Source organism: Accipiter gentilis, chromosome 8, assembly GCF_929443795.1.
Source record: "Accipiter gentilis chromosome 8, bAccGen1.1, whole genome shotgun sequence".
NCBI lineage: Eukaryota > Metazoa > Chordata > Aves > Accipitriformes > Accipitridae > Astur > Astur gentilis.
In genome coordinates this window covers 9,017,493-9,043,717 of record NC_064887.1, presented here as the reverse complement: position 1 = coordinate 9,043,717, position 26,225 = coordinate 9,017,493, and the positions used below count along the sequence as shown (strand labels likewise).

The window sequence follows — 26,225 nt, the reverse complement described above, 5'->3', positions numbered from 1 at the left end:
TCTGAAGTGTTTCATGAACTCTTCATACAACCAACGCTCCAAATAAAACTTGGTACTATGGGCATGAACACATACTTATCCCTGTGTGAACTCCTACTTTTCAAGGGTAAAAGCTTGAGAACTATCTAAATTTCTTTAAACATAACAGGAAAGGAAAACTCTTTTCAAAAGAAAAAAATCACAACTCTAATATAGGTCTTGTATCTGTGTTCTTCCTCTACTCCTTTTTTTTTAGGTCGCTAAAAAGGAATATCAAGTGGATCTGTTTCTTAGACTATGATTAACTCCCACTGCGTGGACAGTGTTTGATCATGAAAATATATATAAATAGGTACAACTCTGCTTACTTGAGCAGTCTTGTTAAATCAGTGTAAGAAAATTGGGCACCATTCAACGTGTAAGGGACTACTGTGGAGGCTCAAAGAAAAAAAAGAAGATTACTTTTCCCCCCCTTATTATTTTTTGTTGTTTGTTTAATTTAATACCTGTACCATGACTTTAATCCTGAAATCTGTTCCTAATGGGGAATACTTGGACCAAAGCAGTAAATCCTTAAAGTCACCGATGTACTAATTTGTGCAGATAAGGGTTCCTTCCAACAAATTCAAAATCAACTATGTATATTTTATATATAAAATCAACTCTAATTTACCTTATTACTAAGGTAGGCTGGAATCCTTTACAATGAAAAGTTCTATACTAGTATGTGAAACATTACTGCAGGCTCATAGAATTATTTTTTAAACTAAATAAGCAGTTTGCATAACATCAGAGTTGCAATGTTTGCCATAAAAAGTTGCCATAATCTGTAAAAGTAGAGTTGGTGACTATAAACCAAAAACTGTGCTAAGATGTCTTCTTGTAAGATCAGCTTTTCTCCCCAAGGTTTTTAACCATAATAAAAACAAACACCAATATTAGAATTTTGGGGAGAAAGTGACATCTTTAAATGTAAGTAACCTTTTGTATACAACATACATTTAATTCAATTACGGTATTTTTACATGGTGCAGGGTGGAAAGAAGCACAGAAGTAAGGATTTATTTGGTGTTCAGGTGAGAAGTTTTCCAAGCATGTAAATTACAGACCTAGTCAGATATATTGAGATGTGACAGATGTAATAAAGATAGCTGTATGTTTCTTTCTATTCCTGGCTTATCTGGAGAGTGTCCTGTAGAAATTCAAATCTCTGGGGAGCAATTAGTACAAATCACTAATAGAGGTAACAAGTCTTGTTCTCTGGAGGAAACAGCATATATTGGTTTGTTCTGGTTCAAGTGAGATGAAACAAAGGGAAACCGTACAGAAGTGCACTTCTCCCAGGAACGTACAGACTCTGTCTGGAACAAGAGAACTGACAAAGTAGGTGCACTTTCTGCTGGAAAACTGAGGCAACCTGGTAGGCTCAACACGTGAGCAAAATGCCTACTACTAAATATTGCTCTGAAACAGTTATGTTGAGATGAACAAGAGGAACAGAAAGGGCACTGCTGCTGCAGTTCTCCAGTGAGAAAGAGGAAAGTGAAGTCCAATCGGGATGCCCTTGAGAAGAGGCCAAGCAAACCCTGAACGCTGACGCCGCTGGCCTCCACGGATGTGATGGGTAACTTGCAAGAAATACTTCACATACCAATTCTCCTCTGCTGTAGACAGGACAGACAAAACACAGGCTGGCATAGGACCACAAAAACTTAGCGGGAGAATCCACTCCTCTGGCAGGCTATCTTATTAGTTCTCCTGAACTCCTGGAATTGCAAATATTCAGAAATTGGAAAAGCTTTACAGGGGAATGACATACATGTTTGCCTGTTTCTTGTTCTTTCCAGTCATCTGTTTATGGCTGCTACTGGAAAGAGGATAATGGTGAAAGTCACTGCCTGAGTGAGGGACCAAAAAAGGACCACCACCAGGCAGAACTGGTTTAGGAACTTTTATTTTCAAAAATAACAATAAAATTAAAAAATACTACTTTCGCATGACTTTAACACCAAGTTACTCTGTTTAGAGATCAGAACTCAGCGTTAACTTCTCAGAACTTGATACTAGACAGCAGAGTTTTTTAAGCCCATTCCACGTTTGGGGAAACAGCCAAGCAGTATTTCTCCCCCAGCAGGAAAGTCAGGATCAGAACCCAATGTCCTCTCTGCTACCCGGACTGACATTTCAAACGGTCGTCGCCATCTTTCAACAGCGTATTGGGCAAGTCCACACCAGCCAGTAATTTGCTACGAACAACACACAACATCAAACTTCCTTTCTATGTCAACTCTGACTACAGCAGGGTGTTTTGTGTGGCTGCAATAAAACTAGGGAAAGTCTGCAAGAAAACTAGGGAAAGTCTTCAAGGCAATGTGCTGCCAAAGAGCTGTGGTGTGGGGACACATAGCAGAAGTACTCTCTCACGAGGGCTGAACTCATTTAAATGGCCAAAATGTGGGTGGGTTTATTAATACACACTTTAATTGGTCCTCTTAGCTAGAGAGATGTTGCTAAGTTAAACAAGAAAGCAAATGTAGCAAAACCAAGCTTAACAAGCGTAATACCTAAAGGTCTGGTTCCACTCTTGCCTTCCAATTTGTGAAGTCACTTAAACTAACAAAGCGGACGCAAACCAGCACCTCTCTTAATTTGGCAACATGCTGCCAAACTGCAAAGGTATATAAATGACTCCATGCACTATAAATACAGTGTGTACGAAAACCTCAACTTTTTTTTTTTTTTTTTTTTGAAGTTTCTGATTCCCCCCCCCTCCCCCCGCGCTGTATAACGATGGGTACTAACTACTGCGGGTGGGCTCACGGTTATTTCAGAAACCCCTCCGGAGGAGCCGCCACGCCTCACAGTTCACACAGGAACGCGGCGCTGCCTGCCCGGCAGCAACCGCCCGGTGGGACCCCCCCTCCCCCCGCCCCGCCGCCACCCCCTCAGCCCTTCCCGGGCCTGTGGCCGCTCTGCTCAGGCCCCACGGTGCCCCGGGAGAGGGTGAGAAGGGGTGAGAAGGGGTGAGAAGGGATGCCCCCCCACACACCCAGCCCAACCCAACCCAACCCGCCCTCCGTCCTCCCGCCTCAGCGCGCCCCCCCGCCCGCCATGTGCCGCCCGGGCTCTGAGCATGTGTCGGCGCGATGCCGCCCCCTCCCCTCCCCCTCCCTCCCCCCCCTCAGCGGGGAGGGGGCGGCATTTGGGGCTTCCCCCGGCCCGCCCCACCCCACCTTCCCCCCCCGCGGCCCGGCCCCGGCCCCGGCCCGCCCTCACCTGCCAACGCCAGGATCTGGGCCTTGTGGAGCAGCAGGCGGTCGCCCCACTCGCCGGGGCTCTCGTCGTCCTCCTCCGCCGCCGCCTCCTCGGGGTTGCGGTAGACCGTGTAGACCTTCTGGTTGTCGAAGTCGAGCTGGGACGTGGGGCTGAAGTCCTGCACGCAGGAGACGGGCAGCGCGTAGCAGACGTTGTCCTCCAGGAACCGCACAAAGGCGTACATGGTGCGGCGGGCGGGGCGGCCGCGCCGGTCCCGCGCTCCCCGCTCTGTTATTGTTCCTCAAAATCCGCCTCTGCGCTCGGCTGAGCTCGCCTGGCCGCGCCGCCAGCCGGGCGGCCGCCAGCTCCGGGCAAGGCACGAGCAATCCAACGCGGAGCGCCGCGAGTCGGCTTGCCGCGCCGCGAAGGGGCGGGTGGGGGGAACGGGGACGGGCGGCGGGCCGCGGGAGGAGCAGCCCCCCTCCTCCCCCCCCGCCCCCCCCCCCCCCCCCCGCGGCTCCTCCGCCTCGGGCCCATGAGGAAACACACCCCTTCCGGCGGCCTCGCCCTCCGCGGGGCGCCGGCTCGCCTCAGCCTCGCCGCCCAGGCAGGCCCGGGCCTGCCCCGGCTCCCCGGGAGCGGCCTCACACCTCGGCGGCCTCACACCTCGGCTGCGGAGGGCGGCGGGGCGGGCAGGTGGCTCCGTCCGAGAGGCTTTCGAGGCGCCAGGCCGTGCTCGCCGGGCACCTGTGTGGATGGGGAGGCCTCCCGCCCCGCAGCCTCCTCGGCCGTGGCCCGGGCTCCCTCGCTCGAGCTCGTCCCCGGCAAAGGCCCCGGGAAGCTCTTTTCCCGAGTTGAACGCGCCTTAACGCCTGCTCCGGAGAAACAGGCCGCCGCCCGGGTCGGTGGAGGTGGCACCCGGGGAGGTCTGCTCCTGGGCCGGGGCAGCGCAGAGAGAAGGGGTAAGGGGGGAGCCGAGGGAGGCTACGGCCACGCGAGGGGAGGAGAGCAGAGCCTTGGTGGCCAAACGACGCGACGCGGGACCCCGTGCTCGTCTGCCGGGTATCGACGGAATCTGAAGATCGGTTTTTACCTGAGGGTCTTCAGGGTAACGCACGACTACCTGCGCTAAGTGGCGATTGCTGGAAGAACACGGAACTTCCCTGCCCTCCCCCGAAACAGCACAGAGAGTTGAGAAATTCTGTGCAGGTGGCCAAGGACAAAGGCTGGAGACTGTGCCATTTTTGGCACAAATTCCCAAGCTTTTGGAGATGATTCCATACTGAGTATGGGCGTTCTGAGCTTCCTGTATGAAAAAAATAGTGTGGCAACATTGCTTATGGTTCACAGCAAACTCTTATCCGTGTTTCTAGTGCTGAGGTCTGTTTTACCCAGCCAGTCTTAGGAACAGAATAATATGTGGAGACTTATTTAAAGGAAAAAAAAAAAGAATAATAATCGCAGAACGAGTAATATACGAGACGGGGGCATCACTGGTTTTCTGTTCACAAAAAGCCAACACAAAATGAAACCAAAGTGTATTGTCTTTTCTGGTTTGCATATCTCCAAGTGTTTGCAGTACGATCTGTACCCATTACACTGAGTTTAACCACACCAGACTTTTTTTCCTAGTTATCTTTTATAGACTTCTTAGTACATGGGAACAGACCACAAGCTGGAAAACCTGAAGTAAAGTTTTGACTGAGCACTGGCACACGCTGCCCAGAAAGCTTGTGGAGTTTCCATCCTTGGAGATCACTAAAAAGCCATCTGGACGTGGTCTTGGGCAACCTGCTCCCGGTGGCCCTGCTTGAGCAGGGGCCTGGACAAAGTGACCTCCCGAGGTCCCTTCCAACCTCAGCCATTCCGTAAAAGTATCAGAAACTGTATTACAGTTATGCCCGGGAGAGGTCTGTCTGTCTCTTAAGCAACGCATGAAAACACAAGGAATGCATACAGGTATAGTTAAGCTGATGTAAATATTTCAGTAACAAGCTGTAAACTTCCCGTACAATAATGGCAGCTTTATTATTTTAGCAATTACAGAGTTTTGCAAATACTTCAGCTTAAGATTGGAGAATTAAATGGCAGTACTTTATGTTAACAATAAAGTATTGCCAGACTGGTATGTAATTACAGGCAAATATAAGTCTGCTACAAAGTATGGATGACAAATGTATTCTAGTAGCTAGGCTGCGAGGGAAATGAAATTCCAGCAAAGATTGTGTTGCTGATCAAACAATAACAGCTGCCGTAGCACTCCTATCTCCTCTACCTCGTGTTACGGTGGAGGTAGAGGGAGCTGCAGAAAGACAACAGGACATACTGATAGCAGGAATTACTCTGTGGACACTGTTAAAATTACGTGAAGGACAATTTTGTCCCACTAAGTTCAGTGGCTAGTGAGGGATTCGGTACACTGACTCTTACCGGGATTGTATTTCCTCTGCAGCTGAATTCTATTAGCAACATCTAAGACTGCTGTCGAGGGAAAGGAACACAGAGAAACAGAGAAACTGGAAATAAGAGGGGAAAGGAAGAGAAGCTAAGGACTCAAAAATTGGGTTGACTTAGAAACATCTCTTCAGGTACCAAGGAGGCCTGGGTAATTTGCCCCAGTGAAAGAAAACTGAAAGACTTCATGTGAAGGCAACTAGCGTCACAGTGGGGTTTTTTGTTTGGATTTGGGGTTTTTTTGGAAAAGGAACACTAGGCTGGTATTTGCAACATTTCACATTTGAAGGTTCAATTACAGCAAAGGCTGTAAAGATCTTTGATCTTTGTATCAGCAGCAAAAAAAAGGTCTCAAATCTTTTAGAAAGGCTGTTTCACAGTTCTCCACTGAAGGACGTTTTTGGGAACAGATTAAGGGTCGGGATGACAAATGCGTGTTTATACTTGGTCCCTGGCACACACAATGAGCCAGAAGGCATTATAATGCTAAAGAATTAATAATGATCCCATAACATATCTCGTCTGCCTACAAGGAACAGTGTTAATTTCTGGCTTTAACATCTATAAATAATCTGCACCGGTTAGCTGTGAAGCTGAGGAAAAGATCCATTTGAGCACAGAATGAAACACAAGTATTGTCACGCCTTTCTTTTGGACCTTTCCCATTTCTACTAATGGTTAGCCAGCTGTTTTAACACTGAGGTTAGCTTGAGGTTTAAAGATGTAGAGCTGTTTTAAAGGTGTAGATTTTAAAACTCATTGTTAAGGGAATTATTGGATCCTCACCAGATTCAAATCATCTAGCAATTCCAGCCTTTTAGGAACAACACACAACCCCGCTGAGAAGTAGATTCTCATACTTTCAAAATACAAATGAAGCCTCAGCTTAAAAAGTAAAAGTGTCGCTCCAAGAGTCAGGAAACCACAAAGCACGGTCCCAGCCCTTGTGGGACTTGTGAGTGGCTGTTTCCTGGAACACTACCTATATTTTGCTGCTGTTATTTTTCTTGAAAAGTAAAAAAAGTGTTAAAGCAAAAGCTGATGCCTGCTGCTTTGATGTGCGCTCTGTGTTTTCACTTAAAGATACAAAGCGGAAAGCTAATAGTACCAGTAATAGTTATGCAGGTGCTAAATCTCTTTCACAGCAACACATTAAAATTAGGCTCATCAGTCATATTACTTCTATGTTTAATACTAAACCCTCAAGGGACACCATATTGATTTTAAATCTACTGATGAAGAAATTCCCATTTTCTTTTACCGTTCAAGTGGAGGTGTTTCACTACTACCTGACTACTCAGCAGTAACAGTACACTGGACTACTGCTAGGAATCCCTACACATTCAGTATGCGGTTTAGAAAACTATTGTTTTCTTGTGAATTTTTTTATCCTCCAAGTAGTGCATTTCTTACACAATTGTTTTCAAGCTCATATATACCCTGAAGGAAGTATACAGTCATAATTTTTTTAGGTAACGCTGTATTTTAACAATGCCATTTAAAGTCATAAAGCTTAAGGAATAACTCAAGTAACAACGCACAAGAACTGAAGGCTGCTCAAATGTTTATGTACGTACATGCATACAATCTACTCACAATCTGGTTAATTTTTACCAAGAATCTGATCAATAGGGTGGTCAGAAGATACCTCTGTTCCATAGTATCTCATTTTTTATCTTCTGATAAAGCATAAGATAAAGTCGTTTCCAGGTGTAAATGAATCTTGCTCTGAACAAAGTCATATTCAGCTTCTAGGTGTTTTGAGATAGAGTGAGTGGTTGGAAGGGGGGGATCTGCTAGCTAGACAAAGAGAGCAGGGCAGGCATTCCAGAGGGTCATTCCCCTTTAGATTTTTAAATAATTTTTAACTCTCAAGACACTGTTGCCACACTCTGCTTTCAGCGTCACAATGATGACATATAAAATTCAAACAAACAAAAAAAGAGATCCAGGTCCTGTATGATCCTAGAAGATGGACAAGAAAATATTTGTGTCCACATACAATTTCCGAAGCACTCCAATACCAAGAGAATAGTATGGGAACCTAGATTACATAGATAAATTCTTAAGATTTAATCTTTTGAAATCTATGGCCTTAAACCATCCTCAGAAGAGGAAAGGCATCACTGCAAAGCTGTTTAGTCCCAATTCCTGAGAGTGATCTAACCTTTCTTGGGGCTGAGGATAATACTCAATCATCTTTTACATTAAACTCACACGTCCTAACAGAATATTCTTTCAAAGAAATGAAACCTAAGGAACACTTTATGGATCCATTCGCATAGGAGACACTTATTTCCCAGCTGGTATATTCTGTAGCATGAAAAGGTAATGATTAAGCTGAAGTGACCACTGGAGAAGGCACTTTCCTCACTGTTAATGACTGGCTGGAAAAACCAAGGGCCAAAGAAAAAGCCAGACAGTCATTAACTGCTGAAAATTCCCGACCTAAAGGTCATTATTACTATTATAAAACTGGAAAATGAGAAAGTGATTATTTTCTTTGGGTTTTTATATGTATTGAAAAGATAAAATTCCAGTGTCTGTTGCTGTGGATACTGGTCTGTAAGATACTTATCTTCCCCATTCTGGCAGGCTATGCATGGATAGATCTAGGACTGGCAACCCTTCAAGAATGTGTGCCAGACTGTATTTTCCTTTTCCAAATTACAGGTTAAACGTGCCCACAGAAAGTCAACAGGAATCGGGAGGCGCTGCCAGTCGGCGCTATCTTGCCTCGGTGTGAGGCAGTAATTCTCCCCACTCTCACCCAGTCCTTTGCTCAGTGGGAGCCAGAAGCTGGGTTGTCTGGGAGCTGCAAATGACTCTCAAATTGTCGTGACTTTCAGCTCCCACCCTGCTGTATACCATTCAAAATCTTGCTAAATACCATCTTCTGTACTCAGGCAGTATGCTGTTTTCCATGCCGTAAACTTCTTCTCTGAGAGGGAAGTAGGAAAGACATTTTCTTTGAGCTGCCTCGTGCACGGACTCACCTTTAAAACACGTCCTTTTGGTATTACTGCCACCGTCTTCAAGAACTTCAAGAAGACAATACTGCTGTGCAGCCCAAATGATCTTTATTGCTACTACCATCCACTGATGGCTTCAGCCTGTATATTTTCACTCTATCTGGAAATTTTATTTGAGATCTCCCTTTCCTTTTTTAAACCAGACTTTTCCCTGGCTTCTGACAAACATTGTACTACTATGACTCTAAAAGTAGCTTTACATACATCGATTTTGCACCACTGCAAGAATTTGATTCCTTCTGTACCTTAGATGACAAAGTGACTTTCATTTGGGAAGGACTAAAGTCTTTTTGTAACCTTTGGTCTTCAGTGTAAAATATCATTACTAGACACTGCCCGTGATTATGTTATGCTTTAGACAGAGCTTCTGGGTAAGCCGATATTAATGACCCTTTTGCATAGTATTTCCATTTTGGTTTTCTACTCTCACGTCCGTACAGCACTGTTCTGTCTTGAACCAGCGTTTATATCTCATACTGTCAGGGAAAACGATCCTGCAGCCCTTTTCTGTATAGACCTATTCTGCTTGAGAGGTTCACAGATGTAATGTGAGATGTGCGCAATAGAAAGGGAGGTCAACTACTACTGACTACATTTTTTTCCAGAATGGTACCTCCACGTCTTCACACTTCCACTTTCCTTCAGAAGTCTGATTTTAGCGGGAGGCTGGACAGGATCTAGAGATGGTTCTTTCTGGTTTGGAAGGTTCTTGGCAATCAGCAGCAGCAGAAATGAGATTGCGTAAGTGAGGGCAGTCAAAACTGCTTAAAGAGATATGTTTTCACACCCCAGTGCTTTTTAATTCATACTCTTGCATACTCTTTCTAATCCCTTTCAGGGCCGGCTATATTTCAGTATAAAGTGAGTTTTTCATAAATATTCCCAGGAATTAGTGCTCACATCTCGCCACTTCAGAAGAGAAGGAAGAGGTTTCTACTTCTAATGCAAGTCAGAATCTGAGATGGTCCAGCAGCTCTTCTGAAGAACATCAACTAAACGTGAGCACGTAAAATCCTGTTGTGGAAGGTGAATGGGAGATAACGGAGCAGGAATAATCCTCAGAATATTTCAGAAAAGTGCCTTTCTGAGCTGTGTCTTGTTAATAAACACATTTAAATTAAAAGAACATAATTCTTCACGGTTGGCAAACTGAATGCTGAAACTGCTGGATACTGAAAGTGCAAGTGCTCACTGATATAAAAAAATTCACTATACTCTGTGAACCTCTCCACTTTTACTAAAACCAGACATCTTTATCATTTGTGAGTAACAAATGAAGTTGCACCTGGTCTGCGCTAGTAGGCAAATTAAAAAAGAAACAACAACAAAACAAACCCCCCCACACAACAAGCAAATGTTAACTAGAAGGAGTTGCTGTCACCCAGCTCCCAAAAATTCATTCCATCACCGGATAACTGTGCTAGACCCCACCAGGAATTCATCTAGTTCTTTCAGGAACAGTAACTCCTTTTATCTCACACAACACAGAGAACTGGCATTTATCTTTGCCTCGCTTACAAGGAAGGTGTTCCCTCAAAATAGAAAATGGCGTAGGAAACTGATAACCCAAGCGGTGTTTGAAACCTCAAGGGGCTTCATGCTTTTCTAGTATTTCCCACAAAAGCCTGAACAACATCTATTGTGCAATAATATTTAACATGCAGGGGAATCAGGATCTTTTTTAAAGTGTGATCAGAAAGGAAGGCCCTTCATAGGCTGTGACAGTATTCCTCATAACAAAGAAAGCTTTGCTTCATAAAGAAATATCTTGTACTAGAATACCCTAGGGAAAGTATAGGTTTGGTTTTTTAAACAAAGACGCGAATTTTTGAGTTCGAGGTACCCTTTAAGTACTCTTCTAACATGAATACGTTTAAGGATGCTCTATCAAGTTCATGCATGAAATGTCATCCAGCCGTTAGTATATTTCTATGCAAATACAGCTGTGAAAGCTAATAACTGAAATCTGCATTTTTTTCACATTTCCAGCATATTGTACAACTTCTCATTCTTTCCTGTTTTGTAACTTACATTAGCCTCTTGTATCAACAAAACAAAGCTCAGGTTATATTGCCTCCTGCTTAAATTCTCTATAAACATCAAAGCTGGACATTTGAATAAGCAATTTAACGTATACATTTTTATTCAGTTCAATATACTGATATTCTCCTGGTCGGAATAAGAATCCTGCAAGATAACTGCAGAGAAACATACCATTCAGAATATGAATTGGAATGTTCTTGCAACACTTTTCAGTGAGGATGGTGTGATATTAAGATTAGATCCTGCATATAATCAAATTTTGAGGCTCATACACACAGCCTGGTATTTCTTTTCCTTTATAAGGTTTGTATGCAAAAACACAGCAATCCAGTATTTTGAACATACGCTGTCTGCAGATAGTACACAGTCCAAACTGATGAAAAAATGTCAATGAAAATAAGAAACCATCTGGGGCACTGCAGCATACGACAACTTCGCTAAATTCATCTTAACTAGTTTTACTATTCTGAGGACAGACAATATCGCAAAACCAGTCTTTCCAGAACAGCTAAAGTAAACAGGGCTTATGTCCATCCCTAAACTCAGTCTTAGTGTATAGACTGACTCTTTGGGAGCTGTAAGTATTTCCATAATCTTTCAAATTCTCTGATATGATACACACAGAATTTCGTCCAAATGGCCTATATATTCCAAATTCTCTCCCTTTTTATTTACGAGCGCATGTAAGAGGTAATAAAATAGAAAAGATAAGATAGGTGGGGAGACAACAGGGATTACATTACAAGCAAAAGGTGGCACTACTGAGAATGTATCACAGTATTTAGTGAACATAAATATAAAGCATACCTATGGTTTTTATCCAAAAAACACGAGAGAGAAACGACCACAGAGCAAAGGAAGTCTAAATTTTGTTTAAGGTCTAAAACAGAAGCAGCACAGTGTAGTAGCTCAAGATACTGCTTCAAATAGTTAACTGGTTGGGAAGTAAGCTAATAATGGTTTAGATAAATTTTCACCTATGAAAAGTGTTGAATCGACACATTTCTTAGCAAGTAAGGACAGTTCAGCAGACACCATTATCTGCCTTGCCTCTGACCTGGAGGGACTATCTCTACAATGAAAGGCATACTCAGTCTCCAAGGGCAAGGCAGTCTTTAATCCCACAGTGTGATTACTAACAAGGACACCAATTATAATTTAACAAAAAAGGGGAGAGAGCAATTTCATTATACAGAGGCTTCTATATATACCTTCGTGATCAGCTACTGCCCACAGAAACTTTTCACTGATTTTACACACCATGCGTGACACAAATATTTTGATTTTACATGGTCTTCCCAAAACTCACTGAAATCACTCCTGACCACTATCACAGTATTGTTTTTTTAAAAAAATCTGTTCATCAAAAAGAACAAGGACAGTAACCAGTCTTGCTCACACCTCACGTTGTGAAATGGACTCAGAGGTTGGACCTAGAAAGGACTGTGGTGGACCTCAAATACCTACATGCAGCTTTACAATCCAAGAAATCCCACAGAGTTATTGCTTACCCTGCAGGGCTGTCTCGGAACAAGATCTCAAATACCATCTGTGCTCAGCGTGGAAGCTGCCAAAATCCCATCGGCTGAAACCGTGGAGCACAGAACACTATAACTCCCATCCTCCTCTGGAGCAAAGACTGGAAGAGGATACCTCCATCTTCTAACTTTAACAGCCTGAAACTCTCACCTGAAGGTAGATATATGTAAACCTCCTTTCAAAATACAGGCCGAGAGAGATTTCTTTTAAAATCAGCCAGTAAGACCAGGAGGACACCACAGTGATGTCTCCCATCTTCTATCGATAACCTCCTCGCTGGGGCCCTTGCCTGGCAAGTGAGATGCCTGGCTTTGGTTCCCCCATCTGGCTGAAGGGGTTCAGACCCCCACTCTGCATCTCCAGTTGTAAAAATCCTTTTCTTCATCTAGACGCACACAATTTCCCTGAATCACATCCCCCCCCCCCCCCGCCCCCGAAAAGAATGCATGTGTCTCCCACTCTCAGGCTTAATATATTATACTCCAGTTGACTTCTCACTGATCACTTGTAAAGGTAAAAGCACAGCAGGTGACCAAGTTATTGCAGGGTAACATATTTCTTCCGCTGAGAGCAAACTACTTTGCATTAACTCATGTTTACCAATTGTAAAAGCACATACATGGGCACTTACTGTAAATCAGCTGATTTGCAGGAAACTTGTTATTCCTCTGTAATTTAGTTTGGGGTCTGTATTACGGAGAGAAAAAAGTTGCTGAAGTGGGAAGTAAGAAATGTAATTAATAATTACACTTAAATGCCTCAAATAGCTCCAAGGTTATGTTTCCTCTGACAAAATATTCTCAGTGACCGTACTTGCTGCTCTTACAGCACATCACATGTTTTGGCTTGCTTGGGGTTTTAGTTTTTTACACCTTTACACCTACACAGATTTGAAGACAATTGGAAGTGGAAAAAAATATGTTTACATATGAATGCCCCATTTTATTTGTTTTATGTTTTGGTTTTTTTTATTTGTGGTCCTCGCTGAAATAGCAAGATCAATATAAACTGCCTGCTTAGGAAGTCTAAGAAGAATATTAGAACATCCTCTGTCTTAAAAATCCCTCTAAAATGGCAGCTATGTCTTTGGGATGCGATTTAATGAACATCAGTGGAAGACTATCAGTAATCAGTATTGCCGAGTGGTTTATTTACTTGGAAAGTAAAATGGGTTTCGGAATGTAATTTTTATCTTTTAAGTTTAGAAGTTCTGGTCCTGGTGATAAAATTTACCAAGTTATCCGTAGGCAATTAGAAAATACTCTATAGTTTAACCTTTGGATGACATAAATACACATAGACACTCCTAGAAGGCAATTTGTCTGCCAATCTGGAAAATACTAACGTAATAGTCAATAAGTCAACAGTCTGCAATGTTAAATTATGAAATCAGAAAGAAATCTAGTTTACATTCAACCTGGATATAAAGATCATAAGAATTTCCAGTGTTCTGTGTGGGACAGTAAATTTCAAAGACGACCGTATTCTGCCCCAATAATCACGATCTGCACAGCATATTCAGGTATTGTGGAGAGATTAAAAACACAAAACCAGAGCAGAACAGCTCAGCATCAGATAATCACAAGCAATTCTATGTCAGCAACAGACAGCTGGAGACATATGCCAGCAATATTGCAAAAGCGGTAAAATGGAGATTTTGTGACAGTAAGGACGTGGGATTCATACATTAAGCTAAAACTCAACCAAAAACATTTAAAATGTTGTTCACAAGTAACAGCTCTCTGTCATACTGTTCAGAAAGTCTACTATTTGGCATAGAAATATTTAAAGCAAAAAATTATGTAGAAGAAAGTATTTTTTTTCTCTCTTTAATATTTTGCATGTTGAACCTCTGTATGCTTTCAGTGTTATTGTCTTGGACAAAGAGATCAGAATAATTTTTCCAGATCAGCTGGAAAAGCTGTCCAGTTACGTACCAAACTCTTGTTTTGTGAAAATTTTGTGTGAAGAAGCAGTTTGATGGAATTTTATCTAAGAATATTTGTTTGAAGTTTTTTGCTTCAAAATACAGTTTAAAAGAAAATGAACAATGCTGTTTCAATTGACGTAGGCTAAGTCATTCTGTTATTCCCTTCCCCTTGAGTTTCAAGCATCCATCAACTGTTATGTTTCTCTGATACTTATTCCCATCTATCCTTGCTTTTCTCTTTCGCTTTTTTAATTTAAACATGTACTGCTAAAAAGTGAGTGAGTCCAAAAAAAAGGCTGAAAAAATCCTTTCGTATTTGTTGTTGTGAATCAGAAGAGATAACAGGGAAAAATAATTAGACTTGTGAAGCAAAAAATAATCTACCTTTCCACTTCTTTCTCTCAGAGCCTCCCTTACAGTCACCCTCAAAACCTTTCCTTCCTTTTTTTTTGTAGCTGACCATGTAAAATCGGGATAAAATATTCAAGGATCTGAACCTGAAAAAACTGATGTTTCCTACTTGCACAAACAAACATTTCTCAGAAAACCTTTCCTGTGTTGGATTTCCTATAAAAATGGAAAATAGCTTGAAAATATTCACGAGGCTTCAGATGAGTTCACATTCCCTGCATATGAACAGCAGTTTCAAAGCGATGTTTTATAGAGGGGGTTAGGCCTGAACATTTTCTGATTTTATTACCGAGTCTCTGCCTTTGTATCTCAAGTGTTTTGTCCTGGGATCTTTCCATGATAAGATTCTTGAAGCTGCGACTCTCAGGGAGGGTAATGGAGACAAGTGACTTGTGAAGAAACTAAGGCCCCAGCCCCCGAGGTCTTTGTATTTTAGGACTAGGAGCTTGACGCAGATTGAAGAACAATGTAATGCTTGAGGCGCTGATGAAAGATTTTGAAAAACCAATGCAATAAGAGGCGTCAGTGGGGAACGGCAGATTGATTGCAACAAGAAATGCCAAAAAAGTTCTGAAAAGAACAAAAATGTAGTGCTGAGTAAAAGAAATAAAGAAGAGAAGAGGGAAAGGATACTAAGAGCTTGCAGGCCTCCAGCAACTTGCCTGCATATCGATGTGTATCTGGGGCAATTAATCAAGCAATTTTCATAACTGTTTTTTACATTGATGCATAAAATTTGATGATGCTTTTCAGTCTAGTTCAGTAGGTGAGGTTGACAGGATTTACCCTCATCTTTTGGATCAATGGAGGGGCAGGACATCCAGAGGAGAGATTGCCCATCAATTTAGGGATAGGAAGAACCATTCTCTCCCAAACTGGTTATTGGTTCCTCAATACGTAGCATAGACCGGACACCTAGTATTGGTGTGCCTGAGGCAAGATAGGATGAACTTTAACCTACGCATTCTCCTTCCCCCCAGAATTAATACCTCAATTACTATGGTAGCGTTTTAAACAGACGAGCACACAGACTCTAGTTTGGGGACGTAGTGAACCACTCTGAACCACAAACCTATCTCAGCAGAGTCCCAAAGCCAGTGTACCTAGCCCTGAGAGGCTCACAGGGAAACAAAGATAATATTCTGGCAGCACAGAGCCCATGCAGCGCCCATCTGCTGTCACAGAGGGATGTGGCTGAGGCAATCCTACATCTGATGATGAAAGTCTGTTTTAACTTGTGTTTGGGGTCGCTACCATGCAAAATACATTACAGCGGCCTCCATGCTTCTCTCATGTCCAGCTGGAAGCCAGCCCATCAGATCGTCACTACTGGAGAAACACTAAAGCCACCTTGTACTCTCACCTTACCCAGGCCAGAACGCTGACTGCTGCAAAAAACATGAATTGGGAGTAAAACAGAGCATTGAATACATTAATCAAAATGATCACCGTTGCAAGATCTGCTAAGAACAAAGAAAACAAATGCAAGGAAAGTTAACACTAGAAACCATTTGCAAGGCTCCATGAGTCAGCTAATGAAATAACTGTCAATTGTAGACAGGAACCTTTTGTGCTTTCACACAATTTAAATATAAAGTAATTTGCATTCAGGAATCCAAGTCTCCCTGCAAAAAGATTAACAATAGGATTCACTTTCTTTCCACAACCTTTTTTCTCCCTCCCTTCCCCCCAGGGGTGGCTCTGATAAGGTCACCTTATTAATGCAGATCTCTGTTTTTCAGAAAGCAGCCAGGAGTTTAACTGTTTCACTGTGAAATGATCTATGAGATGAGAACAGTCCATTTTTTATCCTTGATTGATCATTTCAGCATGTATAACAGCAACTCCTAAGGGACACCACTCAAATCCCTGCTTCAGAATGACCTAGAGACTCGACGCTAAAAAGTGTTGTGCTCCACTACACAATCCTTCATCGTTTTTTCTTAACTTAGCATTTTCCATAGAACATAATAAAGTTGCCTTGCATCATTACAGTTCTCTATAGAAAAAAACCATCTTATAAATAAGCAAAAAGTTCTAACAGCTGAGAGTTGAGTGCCACTGCAGCCAGCAGGGGAACTGAGGCATCAAGCGGTTAATACCTTTTCTCCAGACACAAAGGCAGGAGCAGGTCTGTGATCTCAATTCAGGTGTCACGGCTTCTCATTTCCTTCCCTGGCCACCAGACACCTGTTTCTCTTCTCTTAATAGCCTCTGATGGGAACTGCCTAGTGCCAAAATCAGAGGCCCTGGCTCCTATATGATGAGTTGAGAATAAAGCTATTCCCCCCTGCCTTTTTTTTTTTTTAGTTATTTACTGTGAATAAACTTTATCTCAACTCCATTGTCGGGTTATTTTTCTCTATTCTATGCACTTTCAGCCAACTAATCTTCATTTTGCTTTTTTTGATGACTTTTTGCTGACGTGTACAGAGTCCTTAAATAAATCATTACAAATATAAATAGCAATGGCTGGATTACAAAGGATTCTGGAACACTTGCGATAGTAAATTAGCAGGCAGGCAAACCTACAGCTGCCAGCAGCTGATGTAATATTTTATAGTATTGTTTTCTAGATTGCGTAAGGGAGAATTGTTGTCCTTTGAGCTTCATTCTCTGTTTCATTTAATCTGTGAAACAGTTCAACAATTTGATGCTCACACAAAAGTTCACAGAGAAACACCTGGTGGAATTTACAGGCAAAGGTTCTCTATGCTTAGAAATCCCAAATATCATATACACAGACCAGGGGAGATACAAGTCTGAGACATAAGCAGCAGTTAGAATTTGGGAAAGAAACCATGGGGACGTGTCTCTATTGTCAAGAGCATTTCTAAACAGATGGACATTACATCCACAGAAAGAGCTACCACATCAAGAAACATTTGACACAACTTTCCCCCTTTTTTCTTCCTATCCTTTCTTCAGAGATACTAAACTCAAACAGGCTGTTGTATCATGATAGTGCAATCTACAAATTCCTGTAATCAACTGATGGAGCAACATTGATTACAGAGACTTTGTATGGGCCACACGCATATTTACATCTGTTTATAAAATGCTGACACACTCCCTATCTAAAAGGGATTACAATCATAGAGGATGATCCTGCAAATGCCTACTATTGAATGTAGCATTTGCTATCATGAGTGAGCCCACTGAAGCTACCAGAAACTCACATGGCTGGGACAAAAAGCTCTGATTCACATATATGACTGACAGAGATGTTCAGGCCACAACATTTTCCATCTGACTATGCTTTTGCAGGCTGAGGTTTAGAGGGTTGATGCTTTCAGACTTGAGAAACAGCCCAGGACAACAGACTGGCTGTGGGATGACACAGGTAAGAAGTGCAAGAACAGGCAGTGGTTCCCCTCAGAAATAAGCTTAAAGAAGGAAAACAAAATTTGGAAAGCTCTATCAGGAAGGCATCAGGTAGTTACATTTTGATGATGATGATGATGAAGTTGAGATGGGAGGAGTATACGAAATAGAAGGGACACAGGAGATAATAGCAGATATGTACCGAAGACAAGATTCAGATTACGTGGGACTTAGCAAGGACAGAAGACTCAACACCAATACAGAAAAGATGGGGAAGCAATAAAACGATTCAAAGAGCAAGAGGTTTAGTTGTGAGCAGCAGCAGAAGAGATTCTTCGCCAATCCATTGCACTTTGGTGGTAGCTGTTGGTCCCAAGCCAGGAAACAGAAGGTAACATCCACACAAAAGTCACATAAAACTCCCTGATTACAGAAAAGACAGTCTGCTAGACTGGTTTCTGATCTGTGTGCCTATTTCAGCAAGTGAGTATGTAGTGTAAGTCATGCAGTGAAGTAACCTTACAAATACCCTATTTAAGTAGCTGATGTAGTGAGCACCCTGAGATGAAATGCCCTTGAATTGAAAGGAATATGCTATTCCCTGGTACCACCTGTAACTATCTTTCACTTGTCTCATTTTTAGAGACCGATTTTAGTCTTTGGGAGCAATGAGTGGCACATGTTGTAGGTATTTTGCCTAAGGTGTGCTGTTTCATTAATTGAATGTTGCTTAACAAAATCTCATAGTTTCAGAAGGCACACTATAGTAAATTATTTGCAGGTAGTCACTGATGGATACATAAAATCCACTGAAAGCATCAACTGTCATTCAGCAATAGCATGGCCTTAATATTTATTACCTTTTATTTACATTATGTCTATTCTATTTCATGGACAGGTAAGAATTCTGAGACAAATTAAAAAATCATTTCCAGTGATAAACATCCACAATGTTAAAATCAATCTCTTTTCATTCCCACCCAAAACAAAGCAATTCTCTCTCCATCTGTGTCCCTGTATTAGTAAAGACCTGAGTTTAGGGAGATTTCTTGCTACAGTCTCTGAGTATTATGCGACTCATATTCTTCCACATGCAATAAAAATCTCCCTAAAAAGTCATCACTATCACACAACGGTCCAGGGACAGAATAAAGCAAGAAAGCGAGATTATTGTAACAATGATTAGCTTTAGTGTAGAGCATTATAAGGTCAAATTTCTCGTTGCTAGTCTGGGTAACTATTTTTACAGCACAGTGTAACTGAGAAAGGGGCTGCTGACTATTCTAAGGTTTGCGTTAAAGCTCTTGGTATGCCCAATGTGAACGAGAGCCTTCCCAACAGTGCGACACCACATTGACCTGGCTTTACCTTAGTTTTCGAGAATAAATTACTGCCTGCTGAACATTAAATATATACTTCCAGTAGCATGCCATGTAAATAATACCTACATTATTCTGAAAATCTCATATTTCCCAAAGTGATTTTTTTTTTTTTAAAGGCTATTAATACATTAGTGAGAGATATGGGTCTTTGGGATTACAGAGTCTATGCACAGCAATTTTTATATGATACACCAAACAGAAGTATGGCTAGCAAATGTGTAAAAACAAAGAAGAGAGACAAATACTTTTAAATTACTACAAAACACAACTTGAAGTCACAAAGATGTCCCTATTAAGAGAAGAAATGTACACTTGTGTTCAAAATTTTTTTACAGAATTAACTCAATGAAAAAGGAAGGGATTACATGAGATCTTAAGTTGGTTCGAGATACTTGCCACAATGAAAGCTAAAGGGTTTTTATTGTTCACTTTTTTGCAGCAACATAAACTTGCATAAACACAGGGACGATGGGTACAAACCCAGGAATAGCAATAAGTCAAAAAACAACAAGGCAACAAGTGCAGAGTGCTCACAGCAAGCTTGTATCATAAAATATGAAGCACTGCTGCAGAGACAAGGGAGGTGGAATGGTTGAACTTCTTGTAACAAAATACATAATTTTGTTCACTTTTCTATCATTGGGTTGGTTTTTCGTTTTGTTTGTAACTTGTATGCAATATCCTGAGTTGAGCCTGGGTTTCACTGAAGTAAATAGACCTTCACTGACTGCTTATATACTAGTCTTTTAGGTCCACAAGGGATTTAGGAATACAGGGAAAAACATAAAAACAAACCAAATCAAAAGAACAAGCCTAACTGGATTAAAATAAATAAGCCTACGTATGCCGTCTTCAATTATTGACAACTTTTCGAATTATTACTTTTGAATTTAAACTGACATGCCTCCACGTACTGCACTAAAGTAATTTAAAGCTAATACAGTAATTTAAGGGCTCAACTACCACCTTAACATAAAACTAGAGTGTTTTGATTCATTGAAACTTGGGCAATTAGGAATGATACATTTGAGTAGCTGACAGGTCTTAAGCAGCAACAATCACAAACACTGTACACATGCTACTAGATTTATTTGTCAAAGTCCATGCTTTTTAAATCTGACTAAAAATGGATTTTGTAAACTGATTGAGATTAATTAAAGGTATAACTCAGGGAAGGAAAAAAAATTACTCACTGCACATTTATTTTCAGATCATTTTTCACTGGGCAGTTTGCAGGTCTAATGAGCAGAAGCTGCTGACATAGCGTGCAAACATTTCTGCTTTTGCATGAGGAAGGGAGACTTTTTTTTTTCTCATTTCTCTTTACTTTGGCTGTCTGAAAGCTAGGTGTCCAGTCCGTGAGTTCCTGCCAAGGCACCAGGGGAAAATGTACATTTCTGAGGAGAAACTGATCTTGCCTACTTAAGGAAAGTAAGTTGCTCTCTGGAAGGTCTGAGAAAATACTCTCTATATGAAATTTCTCAGAAGTCAGAAGGCAAATACAGAAGAGCTTAAAATATATATTTTCAAACTTCTATATTTGCTTACATATTTTTTAATGCTTGAGTCTGTAAACACCAAAGAAGGAAAAAAGTGATGTAAATTATATGGATTTCAGCAAGGGGCCCCAGGCTGCAGTGTCCCAGTGCAAGCCTACGGGTTTAGCTAGTTCCCTGGCAGGTTTTTTGTACAATTGAAGTTTTTATTGTAATTTAAAACAAGCAAAAAAAAACCCCAAACCCCAAACATTTGTATTTCAGATGACTCAGTTATTGCAAATTGATACCCCAGGAAGTGGCTGAAGCGATACCAGTTTAGCCCATGCAGATCTGTCCCATATCATTACTCTGGCACAGCTCGGTGCAGCTGGTGAGCATTGGGCAGGATCCAACCCCTTAACATCTTACCCAAACCACTGCTTCTCCCCTGGAGAAGATGAGGAACAGCTCTCATACAGCAAACACCTTTTACACAGGTGGTCAAGACCCCTCAGCCCCTGAAGCAATGGTGCCACAACAGCTTACTGTAGTAGCAGCAATCTGATTTTTTCTTGCAAGAAAGAGCAGCCGTTCGTGCCCCTTCCTGGAAACAGCATTTTCTCGGGGACAGACTGGGAACATTCAGGGAGGCAACTTAGATGGGGTGAGAGGATGGGATGTGGTTCCTAGGATAGATGGTGGTGGGAAGTGAGTACCAAACCAGCAAAAACATGACTGGTTCTTTTCTTATCCAGTGTGAAACCCAGCAGAGATACTAGGGCTTAACATGATACTGCAAAACATCAAAATTGTCAGTTGTGCCCAGACCTAAGGACAAAATATTATTTATCAAAATATTGGGCAAAAACTTCAATGTTAGACTCAGCAGCTAGGGACAAGGTAAAAGGGCTTCTTTTTAAATGTGATGTTATCCCAAAAGTTCCTGCAGGTATTTTTACTCAGTGTTTCGAAGAGCTCGTTAACTGACTGACTTCTTAAAGCCCGTACCATTGCCAGCCATGCCACCGCTCCTGCTCAAAGAAGCAACTCCTCAAAGGCAACACATTCGAACAACAGAAACAAATGGAAAGTGAAAAGAAAGTTCAAGTCAGAGGTGCTGTTCGTGCTCGGTTATTCTGGTACCGCTGTCCCGGGAACACTCTGATCCCCGCCAGCATCTGCAGAAAGAGGCTCTCACTACCTTCCAGCCAGGCCAAAAAGGATAATCTATCTCAGTGCCTGTGAAAATCACATAATCCTTTTCCATCAGGATTAATATCCAATGCCATGCTAGCGTGATACATACAGGATGAAGTCTGACACTTCTTGTTATAAAGGTCATGCGAGGAAACAATCTCTGCAGTCCCCAAACCAGAACCCACATGTGACAAATTTCCATTCCCCCCACTACATGTGTTAAAGAGGCAATCTCCATCATCATCATTTTTATTTATTCCTGGGAACAATTTTCACCTGGCAAGCTTAGAGCCGGCATCTGGGTAGGTTTGTTCCAGCTACAGCAATACTTTAATCAGAGTAAACCTCACGGCAGCATCTCTCCTTCCCTATGCAGTTCAACTGCTGACTGTCCCCCTGCAGAGATACCTGTTGTGATTCTTGCAGGAGAAAAATGACCCATTTTCAGGTACACACAAAGAAGCATTACAAAATAAACCAAACTGCTTCCTGCAGTTCATCACAAGTTACAGAAACCTCATCACCTGCAGAAAATGTGTTATTACATATATGAGACAGATCATAACTGAAAGTTGGAGGCTCAATAGTCATAAATTCAGGCACAACCAGTAAGGAAACGTATTTTTCCTCATTCATTTTTAGCCAATGGTATGTGAACAGCAGTTTGAAAAGCCAGTGAAGCAAGTAGGCTTGGAACTATAGCACATTCAAATGACGTAAAGATGGGATCAGGACTTGTTATGTATTCATCTTATTCTACCTTGTTAAAATCTAATCCAACTTGCACCATCTTCAAGACCTGGAGCAGGCCCAGAAGAGCAAATCAAGCTTTCCTAGGTGACACAGAGCAGGCAGGTCCTGCCATGCGGGATTATTAAAAGATCCCATTTTACATCCTAACCCTGCAGGCAGAAACAAGTCTGCAAGTCACCTTACATGAAGAAGTGAAGGAAGGTGTTACATCATTAAAAGCTAGGCTAGTATTTCTAAGTGTAGGCACACACATTAACTAATTGAATCACTATCTTCTTATCTTGAGAAGCCAAGCCGCTGTTACTCCGGATTAAATTGCAAACATTCACCATCTTTGAAATAGTAATGTAAATTTGAAGTTGGGGACTAACCTTTCTGGAGGCTTTAACTGCTTTCTCTGCTCTCCAGGCTTGCAAACAGCCGGTACTACTCTGATCGCTCAGATGGCTGAACCCAGAGTACCTATCCACACTGGTATTTTGCCATTCTTTGTCACCTTCAGCTTCAACATTTCATAATTTTTCATAAGAGTTCAATATTTCATAAACAATGTATCTTAGAAAATAATAGGTATACATACATCTTACTGAAACTATGGACATCAGCTTACTAACAGCATTTCATAGAGACCAAACAATTCATAATAAATGACAGAATTAGGAAATAAGTTATCCAGACTGAGTATCCTGGTCCTCCCCCTTCATCATTTTCAGGGACTCTGTCACTGGTATCAAGCTGAAAAGACCACAAAAATTTTGTAGGACGGGATTAAAATTCAGAATGAGCATGACAAATTGGAGAAAGAGCCTGATGAAAAAATGGTGACAGATCAATAAGGACAAGGTTATACATAAGGAATAGCTAACTGAACAAATACAGGCTAGAAGACAACTTGAGAAAGAGATTTTGTAAGAAAAACTGTGGCATATCTTAGAAACTCAACACAAATCAACAGCATCAAACTATACAAATGAGGCAAATATTAAACGTGCGATTTCATCTGCTCACTTTGTTCGGCATTTATAAGGCCTTAGTTGGAGCAGTGAAGAAAGTATTCTGCAGGGAGTCCAGGAGGGAGCAAGGAAGTTTACAGAGGTGACACACAGCAAATGGCTGGAAGGAGTGAGGTTCAGTCTCAAGAAAAGCAAACTTCAGATGTTTAAAAGTCTGTTGCAAAAAAAGGAAAGGAATGATTTATTCTCTGTAGAGGAGAGGGCAGAAGCAATGGACTTCTTATTTCAGCAAGGTCAATTTAGTTTAGACATCAGTAGACCTCTCTGACCTGAGACTGCAAGATACCATGGCTACTTGCTACAAAGAACAGGGAACCTCTCTCCCTCAAGGTTAGAGAAACATCCCTCAAGCATGGTACAGGTTTCCCTGGCTTGGGTTGGGTATTGGACCAGATGACGACTCCAGGAATCTCCTAGGACTGCTGTCAAAGACTGTGGCATGATCGCTGGTTAGGTGCTAACATAAGGGTGCCAACATAAAGGAAGCAATGTACAGTAAACGTCCACACTTTTCTGGTCCTGCAAAACCCCAGAATTACACCGTATATTCCTGGGTGTGTTTGAATGCAGGCACCTGGCATTTTAGGGGAGACCAGAAGTATGATAGTGAGACGTTTCCTTCTGAATTTTGCCTGCAGCAAACCCAAATAGAGCCCTGTGCCGCGTGGCCATGCACATCCTGCAGCGTGGGAGAATATTGTCACACAACTATCAGGCAGAGAAGTTAAACAGGCTCCTTTGGACGCTGCTGGGGTTTACAGGCAGTGGAGTTAAAGACTACGTAGCAACGTGGTCACACCAGTCACGGGCTGGGAACGCATCAAGCCGTCTTCCTCGGACAGGCTAGGAGGTACAGATGTAGCTTATATGAAAGAAGCTTCTCTAGCAGGAGTAAATGGGAGGAATATAAGCATCTGGACTGAAACAAGAAGTTGGTGGCAGGTGTGTCAAATACTCCTGTTATTTAGTCAACAACAATCCAACTCAATATATTTGCTGTGAAGAAGGGACAGGAAAGCTGAAAATAACAAAATGAACCCTGGAGCGAAAAAGAAAGATCCTTTTTAATGTTTTTTTTGTGACCCGTATTTTTAAGCATTTATTCACATTGACTTTTTAAAGGAGAGAAATACACATAATTTGCACTTTGGGATAAGTTGAAGGTGTCCATGCAATTTCATGGATGGCAGAATACCAATTTTGCTTAAATGATAGAGTCCCACCACATGTCTCTTATTTAAATGACCTGAAAATAAGAGATATGAAGGCATAAGTAAGAACAGAAAATGAACCAAAATATATAAAACTAGTGCATTCGGCGATATTTCCCAGTGTATGTTTCACTGTGAGCACCAAGCCTGCTCTCGGAGATCGTTATCCCTTGCATTAGCCCTCTTCAGAGCGGTCACCCTCATCACAAGCAATACAGAGTTCTGCAGGGTATATACAGAATAGCCAGTCACTTAGGGGAAAAATCCTGACTAACTAAGCCAGGAGAGGGAAGTTTTGTTCAGAAAAAACACACTGTAATTTGTTGGAAGAGCAATATAGTCCTTCTGTGGGACCTACAGCACAATAAAAGCAGCAAAAGCTGGATACCATCCAGGATTTGAAATGTTGCCATTGCAAGTATTTTATTACCAAGTCAGAACAAACAAATAAGCAAAAAAACCCCAACCAAAATGTTGAGGTGTCCTGAGGACAATAATACCAGATTTTGTTTTCAAAAACTGAAACATTTAGGGTTTATATCATCAAAAAATAATTTCAAACTTACCGTAATTCCATGTTTTGTCTCAACTTCATCAAGTCAACTTTTTTTTCATCTACTATAACTCCTCTTCCCCTATGCATTTGCTTTGTCTTTTATAGTTTCCCCCAGACACGGGTACTTACTCTCTCGCTTTTCCTTAGCCTTTCTCTGTTCCTCAGAGGAATAGATGTTAGTAAGTTTTAATAAAATTTCCCCTTCTATCTCTCCTAGTAACTACCGTGAAAGCAACTGTCCATCTCAAGTGCACAAAGCCTTTAAAATCAACATTCTTGCCCTCAATTTTGCCTACTTACTGTCTCCTAGCTTTTAATCCCCCACTTCTGTCAAAATAAAGAGCCTTGCCTGGTTATTAGGTAACATCTGACTTCTGAATGATGTTTCTTGACATCAAAATCAAACTAGGATGTTTGACTCCCAACAACAGTACCCTATATGCAGCTCTTACCCAGGAGGTCAGCTGTCTTCCCGGTCTTCTAGAGCCCATGCACATCTGTCAATCAACTTCTTGCCTTCCCTTAATCTGAGCATGAAACTCTACCCACACACTCTTCCTGCAAATAATTTCTTAAAAATAGTTTTCTAAGAAAGTACATCAGCCTTAGTCCCCAGAAACAAAAGACGGAGACAAACGTCTTTTAAAAATTCAGAGTGAGCGAAGTTT

General features: G+C 41.7%; 1 protein-coding gene across 6 annotated transcripts in view; it reads right to left on the bottom strand.

Annotated features, from left to right (window-relative positions):
- The window catches only part of LOC126041974 (BEN domain-containing protein 5), a 980,738-nt gene that overhangs the window by 392,846 nt on the left and 561,667 nt on the right, over positions 1-26,225 (bottom strand). The window contains exon 1 of one of the 6 annotated variants that reach the window (XM_049808429.1): positions 3,256-3,651. The exons of 4 other annotated variants lie outside the window; for them this stretch is intronic. In XM_049808429.1, coding sequence (XP_049664386.1) covers positions 3,256-3,478 — 223 coding nt within the window. In that variant the 5' untranslated portion in view covers positions 3,479-3,651. Of the gene's footprint in view, positions 1-3,255; positions 3,652-26,225 lie in introns of those variants that run through there. One more of the 6 variants, XM_049808431.1, reaches the window with a different exon arrangement.